This window comes from Euphorbia lathyris, chromosome 6 (genome assembly GCF_963576675.1).
Source record: "Euphorbia lathyris chromosome 6, ddEupLath1.1, whole genome shotgun sequence".
In the NCBI taxonomy this organism is placed as follows: domain Eukaryota; kingdom Viridiplantae; phylum Streptophyta; class Magnoliopsida; order Malpighiales; family Euphorbiaceae; genus Euphorbia; species Euphorbia lathyris.
The window spans coordinates 75,616,178-75,624,870 of NC_088915.1; the positions used below are offsets into that span (position 1 = coordinate 75,616,178).

The following is an 8,693-nucleotide window of genomic DNA, read 5'->3' on the forward strand; positions in this document are numbered from 1 at the left end:
ATAATCACATTTTTATGCATGAAAATGGATAAATATGTATTAAATTATGAAATATATTTTTTTTGAGATAGTTTTTTTTTTCTTTGAAGATTTTTTTTGAGATAGTTAAATTATGAAAGAATATTTTTTTTTTAATCAGACAAATGAAATATCACTAAGATATCTTATAAAGTTATAAAACATTTTTCACCACCGGATGAAATTAGCTTAAACTCTTTTTTTAATTTTAATTTTCTTTTCTTGCTATTATTTATCATTTTGTTTGGTAATCCCTGATTCCTCATATGCTTAGCTTTATTTTCTGTCTCTCTCCTTTACTTTCTTCTTCTTCTTCATTTCAATCTCTCCAGGTGAGTTTGTTTTTGCCATTAATCAAAGCTTTTTTGGTTATCTGAGATTTGTGTTTTGATTTTTTTTTTTCTAACTTGTTTGATTTTTACAACTGCAGTGGCCGGCCGGACCTGTCTCCAGTCCGCCTGAGCGATTCGAAGTCTTCCTCTGTCGTCTTCTCTATCTTCGATTTCTTCTCTCCCATTGCTATCGATCTTCTCCCTCTCCGATCTGAACCTGTACTGTGAGCCGCTACGCTAGGCTCTTTTTCTTCACTTCAGGTAAGTGATTCCATCAATTAGAACATCTTCCTCTTTGTTAGTTTCACTATTTTCTCTGTTGATTTGTAATAGCTTTTCTATGGTTTACTAATCCTTGTTAATCTCCTCCATTTTAACACTGTGAAGAAAACACAATTTTTTTGTTTATACATACATATATACATACATACATACATATATATTTATATGTGTATATATACTTTTCGTTTTTCCCAATGTTCAATGAAAAGGAAAGTAGAGTAGGTACTTACTGATAGAGAGTTGACAGGGAGAAGAGGGGAGAAGCTTGTGTATTGGTGTGATTGATTTCTTCTTTTTTGAATGGAAAAAAGAAAGAACAATTAAATTGAAATAGTGTAATTACAATTATATCCTCTTCTCTCCCTCCCTTATAACGTGGCGCCTCCTTTGCTTTCGTCTGTCGACTCTCTCCTTCTCCCTCTTTCTTCTCACTCCCATTTTCTCTCTCTAATCCTCTGCCCTGTAAGATTCCCATAATCTGCTTCTACTGGACACCTCATACAGCTTTATCTGCCGCTGTTTGGCTGTTTTGGGAGGGTTTTTTTCCAGAGGTTTGCGACAATTTCACTGTGTTTTTGTCATGATCGAACGAGATTTTGGTTTGTTGCATTGTTTAGCTCAGAGAGATCCATTGCTCTTTGATTTCGGTACTGTTTCAATTTTTTTTTAGGAATTTAGGATAGTACTGTATTTTGAGCTTAATTTTGAACGTTGTTGTTTTTATTGCATTTGGCTCTATTGCTTTTTCTTTTTCCTCTTCGCGCTTTCTGAATCGATGAACCGTACTAGTTTTGAGCTGTTAGATCTATTGGCGAAGTTTGAATTTCCCGTTTTTATGCTTTTGTTTCTCTGTATGGATTTTTCTGACCCGGATAAACTTTTTTCTTTTTATTTTTAATTGATAAGATGTTAATTTGCTTCGGTTTTATTGTTGTTGAGGAAGACATTGAAGGGGAATGTTTTTTTCAGCTGGATTTTAAATTATTTTCTTTTGGGCGAAATTTTGTGCAACTTGTTTTCGAAACTATTGGATTTAGATTTGATTTCAAAAATTGAGTTTGGTATTAGCCTTAACATCACTATTACTGAAGCCTGCTTTTGTATTGCACCGACACTTCTATTGCATGCAGCCAAACACTCTTTTAACAACCAACCAAATTGTTTTTTTTTTTGAGAATCTTTTCAATCCGTAGCCTGCTGCCAGAAAGCTGAAAATCATCTGTGTAAGGAAAAAAAGCTGGATTTCGTTTGTTTTTTTTGGGGGGGATGTAATGAAGGAAGAGCAGATAGAGTTTTGCTAATCACATTGAGCCCGTGAACTTGCATTGTCTTATTCTAGTTAATTTTTTTTAATTAAGGTTCTTATAAAACATGGAGCTAAAAGAGTTGTTTGTAACTTTCATTGAAGTTTCTTTTGGTGGATTCATTTGGTCGCTTGCATAAAAATCAACTACATAAAAAAAATCATTTGTCATTTTCGAGGTTGAAATTGGGGCTGTAGTTCTATAATTTTGTCTGATATTTACTCAGATTCCATCTCAAGTACAGTATGGTTTATCTACAGCTGTTATGAAAAGATTATAAAACCCCTGGGTGTCTATGACGTCACTCAGATCATCCTTAAAGAGGAACGCCTTCTTTGATGGGGTATGCTTTATTGTCTTTCACTTCTATGTATTTATAGACTGGAAACAGATTAAAAGATGGGGCCTCTGTTTAGTCTGGCTGCCCAATCTATGGTGATGATTATCTAACGTAATAGTCTGGATGTAGGGGAAATTCGGGTTAAAAATGAAGCAGTTACCTTTTATGGGAGTTTTGTGTACAGTGATGTTGTTCATTGTGTATAGAACCACAACATATCAGCATGAACAAACAGAGGTACAACAATCCTATCAATTGTCTAGTTATTACATTCTTTTGTACTTCTTATTTTTCTAGTAGGCAATTTTTAATCCTTTCAAACTCCAAAAGTAGTTTTCAAACTATAATGCAAATTGCTGTATTCATTTAGTTATTGACGTTATCACATAGGCTCAAGTATGATTCAAAATCTTGATTTGGGGAATTTCATAAATTCATAATAGTCAATTGATAGATAATAGATTCATTCTGGTAGTATGTTCTTCTTTTATGCTGGATGCTTTCTTTGTAAGTGTAGGTTTACACATCAGTAGCTGTACTCAGTGGTGCTTCTTTATTAACCTTATTTTTGCTCATTCTCATTCCTAGTGAAAAATTGCTTATGATTCTATTTTTCTGTATTATCAGATGGAAACAAAAATGCACCCTTTTGACTCATTAAAGGTATTTTTTAAATTTCACCACTGCGATGTTTGAAAATCATTATTATGGTTATTTGATTGGTCACTTTTCTGTTTCCCAAGCTTATATGAATTGTACCTCACAGGAAGTCACAACCTGCAACATTACTTGACAAAATGAAAATAGAAAAATTGAATGTGAAAATAAATGCAACCATACTTCTTTATAGCTGTTGAAATCTGCGTGTAATTCATAAAGTCTTAGAATTTAATTGGTTGACTTCCAAGTGCCTTGGATGTACCTTAAGGTGTTTCTGATGCTACAATGCAGGAATCTGCTCTGGCTTCTGGGCTATTAGGCAGTTTGCCAAGTGGTATCATACGAGCTAGTTCAGATTTGGAATTAAAGCCCCTATGGTCAACAAGTAGTTCCAGGTCAAAGGTACGATTTGAATCCTATAATATTATGGCACTAGTTGAACCTTTTTTTGTTTTTTCTTCTGTTGAATTCAGTTTGATCATATAGGAATCTTTGGACTATTGATATATAGTGGTTGACTCTCATGCTTTGAATGACTTTTTTTATCTTTATGCAATTTGAATGCTCACATACTTCTAAACAATTCATGATTCATTTTGACAACCAAATCCAGGAACATAATTGTAGTCATCGTTACTTATTGGCTATGCCAGTTGGTATCAAGCAAAAGGACAATGTTGACGAAATTGTCCAGAAGGTAGCCCATTTGTCATGTTTAATGTTTTGTATCTAATTCACTAGAATTTCTTTGCCTAATTTCATTGAATTCAGTTTCTTCCAGAGAATTTTACAGTTATTCTATTCCACTACGATGGCAATCTGGATGGGTGGTGGGATCTTGAGTGGAGTAGCAAGGCCACACACATTGTTGCACATAACCAAACAAAGTGGTATTGTTTGATCTTTGTATTGGTCTAGTCTTTTATGTAATGACTTGAATAGATAGTTGATAGATGGCATAAGGCCCAATTCAGCCCTTCAACAATGCATCCAAAATCAATTGGATCCTCAGTCTTCCAAAATAGCCAATCAAGCCCCCATTCTATTTTTAAATGGCCAATCAGCTCCCTCTAATAAAAACACGGTTAACTCCCAGTTAGTTAGTGAACTCTTTCGTTTTCCTTACTGCTAGCTTCCAAGAAACGTATTTTGCAATGCCTATATGAAGCTTTTTTGGGGTTTGATATCACTGTTCACATCCATAGCTGCAAACATGTTGTCTTTGCTTAACAAAGACATGATTTGCAGAGTGTGTGAAAGAGAACCAAAACACAAACAAACAAAAATTGAAAAAAAAGGAAGGAGATGATCCAACTAAACCATAATTTGATGACCTTGTAAAAAATAAAGATCGACTTTTGCCATTGTAATGAAAAATAAAGGAGATGATCCAACTAAACCATAATTTGAGACCTTAATTTGCAATCAGGTTTTTTCCCATTTTCTTTATTTTTCATTACAATGGCAAAAGTCATCCTTTATTTTTTTATAAGGTTATCAAATTATGGTTTAGTTGGATTATCTCTTTCTTTTTTTTCTTTTTTCAATTTTTGTTTGTTCGTATTTTGATTCTCTTCCACACACTGCAAATCATGTCTTTGTTAAGCAAAGACAATATGTTTGCAGCTATGGATGTAAACAGTAATATCAAACCCAAAAGAAGCTTCATATGTAGATTCATTGTGAAATATGTTTCTTGGAAGCTAGAAGTATGGAAAACGAAAGAGGTCACTAACTGGAAGTTAACGGTGTTTACTAGAGGGGGTTGATTGGCCGTTTAAAAATAGAATAGGGGTTTGATTGGCTGTTTTGGAAGAATGGGGATTCAATTGATTTTGGATGCGTTGTTTAAGGGCTAAAATGAGCTTTATGCCTTGATAGATACTAATTTTGTGTAGTCATCTAAAAGTGACTTGTGTATCTGAAGTTCAAGCCATAGGGGCAGGACTCTTGGTTATACTCGTTATATCTCTAATAGAGGGTTGTGTAGGTTGAAGAGTAAAGAGGGTTTTGGGGAGTATTAAATGAGTTTGGATATTCTAGTACTTGGTCCAGAGGTTATTCTATAATCATAAATGACAAATCAAAGATATGGATTTCTAGTAGATGGTCCAGTTGTTGGATTTCCTAAGTGTGTAATGCTAAGAGAGAAAAGGGGAAGGAAGGGAGGGAAGTTGGAGACATGTATTAGACAAAAAAAATTTCTACATACGTGCCTTGAAAATTCCACTTCACCTCTTTTCCCTCGAATTTAACACACTATAAATGACAAATCAAAGACTTTTTGTACAATGTTTAAGCCCATTTTTTAAAATTCACATTCAACCCTTGGTAACTTGGTGAAGGGCTAGTCCACTTCATGTTGTTCCCCACGCTTACTATCTTTTTTTTTTTTAACTTTCATATGCTGACTCCACTTTGAATACTTTCTATTTTTTAATGTGGCTTTCTTTCCTGTTTGCGCTTTAGGTGGTTTGCAAAACGTTTTCTGCATCCTGCTGTTGTATCAATCTATGATTACGTTTTCCTGTGGGATGAAGATTTAGGGATAGAAAATTTTAATCCAAGGAGGTAAAATTTCTTTGCTTGGTAGAATTTTTCTCTTCAGCATGTTCATGTTATATAAACTGTCTTTGTTCTTGACTCTTCTTAACACTACTTTGGATATGTAGGTTTATTAGTCAGCTTTAAATCTAAACTATATTGATGGGTTAGGACCTATACATTTCTCTAAAGCATTTACTTGGTTCACAGTATATATGATGCAATTTCTTTTATATATAGATAGTTTAGGTTTACAGTTCAATGAATTGCATATTAAGAAGTTCGTTTTGTCTGAATTATCTATGTTTCCCTCTTTGGACTTCTTTCTGTTTCTGTATTTTCCTTGTTGATTATCTCATGAAGTGTCTGTAACAGTAAATATCCCATCCTTTTAAATTCTCACTGTACCAGGATCTAACAACTTATTTAATTGTTTTATGCACTTGAGCTAGCTAAAGCAGCTATTCCTGGTGAATCATTTCATATTTCCTGTACTAGAAATATTTTCTGTTAGAGTTTAATTATATACTTTATCTCTATTTGTGCTCTATGAGGCTGAATCCTTTTCAAGAAAATAATTTGATTGATTAATAGTGTTTCCATTTGCTTGATCTCTAATTGTATTTTATGATGCTCATGTTCTATTCAAGAAATTATTTTGATGGGTTAATATTGTTGTTGATACTGTTGCATGGCAATATTAGATACTTGGAAGTTGTAAGAAAAGCAGGACTAGAGATATCTCAGCCGGCTTTAGACCCAAATTCAACCGGCATACACCATAGAATTACTGTAAGATCAAGAACGAAAAAGTATCATACGTAAGTATGGGCTATCTTGGTGGCTTTTCACTAAAATTCTAAAGTTCAAGCTTGTATGCTGATGTAGAATATCTTTTTTGCAGAAGAGTCTATGACCATAGAGGCAGTACCAAATGTTCTGATGCTAGCCAGGGGCCGCCATGCACTGGGTAATTTATTATGTTGTCTTTTTAATTTTATTATATATATTACCAGACGCTGAGTAACAGGAACTCTTCTTTGTTCTGGCAAGCTTTTACTTTTTAACTCAATGTTAGCTGCTACTTACTGGTGGCTGAGTTCAACCTCAAGCTGTCAATGAATATGGGCAGAAGAACTATTGAACAAGTATCTTCAACATAATTTTGAAGAACAAGTGATCTAATATATTCAGAAACATTTCATACTTTGACTAACTACAGCTCTAATTCAACTAAATCTAGCGCCTTCAATACTTTCCTTAATTGTTATTGCATCATATTCTAAATAATTCATGAAGAGTAGTTGGAGAGGACTGACTAACTGATTATATATATTGCATTTGTAGATTTGTGGAAGGTATGGCTCCAGTATTTTCTAGATCTGCCTGGTATTGTGCATGGCATCTTATACAGGTAAATTGCAATTTTATGCTTCAAAGATAGAAGATGAATCCAAGTAAAATTAAGATATTGTTTTAGATGCTGAGGAACCTTGCCTGAACAACTTCTCTTTTTGTTCAGAATGATCTAGTACATGGCTGGGGAATGGATATCAAACTTGGATACTGTGCACAGGTATACTTGATATTTATTTTTACACAAGGTCTAGTCTCGCTTGACATTTTAGTGTTTCAGTGCATAAATTGCTTGTCCATCTACAAAATCGAAAAATCACATCACATGATAACATTGAACTGCAAAAGTTGATTATGCTTGTTTATGCAAATTTGTGCTTGAACTGTTCTCTTTTATTTTTTCTTCACTTTGTTTTTTACGAAACTGAGCAAATGTGGCATTGTGCAGGGTGATCGAACAAAGAAGGTTGGAGTGGTTGATATGGACTATGTTGTGCATCAGGGCATACAAACCTTGGGCACTGGCACTCCTCCTAGAAAAAAGGTTATCGAGCTTGCAGATTCTTTCTAATGAGGAACTTGTATTTCAGTTCATCTTTTTATTTTGACATCATGTTAATTTTCTTACTATTAACAATGGCATTTTTTTTGGATCTTAGCAATAATCTTACATCTTTCGTGTGCTAACCATTTTCTCCCATATATTTCCTCTCTTTGTATTCAGAAAACCGGTGTTATTCCCATGGATTCTAGAATGGAGGTAAGAGTAATACTATCTGCATTTAATTTTTATCAAATGTGTTATGCCTCATATATGATCACCCCAATTTGTTTTTTTTGTGATGCTCTGTTAACTGAATTCGTGCAATCAAGTTGATATTGCTGCTTGAGAAATTATGTACTGTTTTCGTGACTGTTATGGTTGGATTTTTACCTGAACAGATCAGGAGACAGTCGACGTGGGAGCTTCAAATCTTTAAGCAGCGATGGAACGAAGCAGTAAGAAGGGACAAGTCATGGGTTGATCCCTTTTTAGGAAGCCAAAGGCGTAGTAGACGAAGAAGACGGCAGCAGCAACTGTAGTAGACGAAGAAGACGGCAGCAGCAACTGTAGTAAACGAAGAAGACAGCAGCAGCAACTGCACTGAGTTTTCGACCCTCCAAAATGAACCAATCCATACACAGAAATATAGTCAGTCAATCTCCATACTTGTAATCTAGTTTGTGTATCCTAACATTTGATGCTCATAATTATTTCATTATTTGGACATGATGAGTTTTTGCTCCTTTTGGTATCTAGTTTCGTAGTGTATCTATTTTTAGTTAAATTTTCTTAGATTTTCAGGCCTTGAAAATTTTGTAGTGCAATTAAACACACATCTGCTTTTAGATGAACAAGGTAAACAAAAATTTAGCAACGGTTATTTTTTTTTTTCCTTCTTAAATTGCTCTGAAAATGTTTGAATCTACTCTCAATAAATATGTGGATGAGCTAACACGAGTAAGTTAGATCTTACCTGTTCATATTCGTTGTTTGTTGTTGTTAGCTCTTACTAGTAGAAGCTAGCTAGTTTTTCTTCCGAAATGGCTATCAGTCATTGTTTTTAATTCTAAATAAAACTAGATATAAATGTGTTCGGTTATGATTGAAAACCAACTGAAATAGCTATTTTGGAAAGAAACTCACCTAGCATCAAATATTAAACAATAACAAGTAAACCAAACAAGTTTTTAGTGCCTCGTTCAGTGTTCGGTTTTGTTTTCTGCAGTACTTTTTGTTGTTTTACTCCAATTAGATATAAATAGTGTTTATATATGTTGATAGTTACTTTGGAAGGGAAATTAGCTAACGTCGAA

The 8,693-nt window shown here is 34.0% G+C and overlaps 1 protein-coding gene across 6 annotated transcripts; it reads left to right on the forward strand.

Moving 5' to 3' along the window:
* Positions 1-204: 204 nt before the first annotated feature.
* On the forward strand, positions 205-8,260 carry LOC136232488 (uncharacterized). Of its 6 annotated transcripts, none has more exons than XM_066021674.1 (16): positions 205-350; positions 449-611; positions 2,163-2,279; positions 2,406-2,513; positions 2,904-2,939; positions 3,228-3,338; positions 3,550-3,633; positions 3,708-3,826; positions 5,406-5,507; positions 6,185-6,301; positions 6,385-6,450; positions 6,828-6,894; positions 7,003-7,056; positions 7,285-7,380; positions 7,561-7,596; positions 7,779-8,260. In XM_066021674.1, the coding sequence occupies exons 3-16, from the start codon at positions 2,232-2,234 to the stop codon at positions 7,917-7,919; spliced, it is 1,185 nt and encodes a 394-aa protein (XP_065877746.1). In that variant the 5' UTR covers positions 205-350; positions 449-611; positions 2,163-2,231; the 3' UTR covers positions 7,920-8,260. The 6 variants fall into 6 exon arrangements, with proteins under 6 accessions (XP_065877746.1, XP_065877745.1, XP_065877747.1 ...); XM_066021673.1 differs by having other exon boundaries at positions 2,197-2,279; XM_066021675.1 differs by lacking the exons at positions 205-350; positions 449-611 and adding an exon at positions 1,008-1,279.
* The last annotated feature ends 433 nt before the right edge of the window (positions 8,261-8,693 follow it).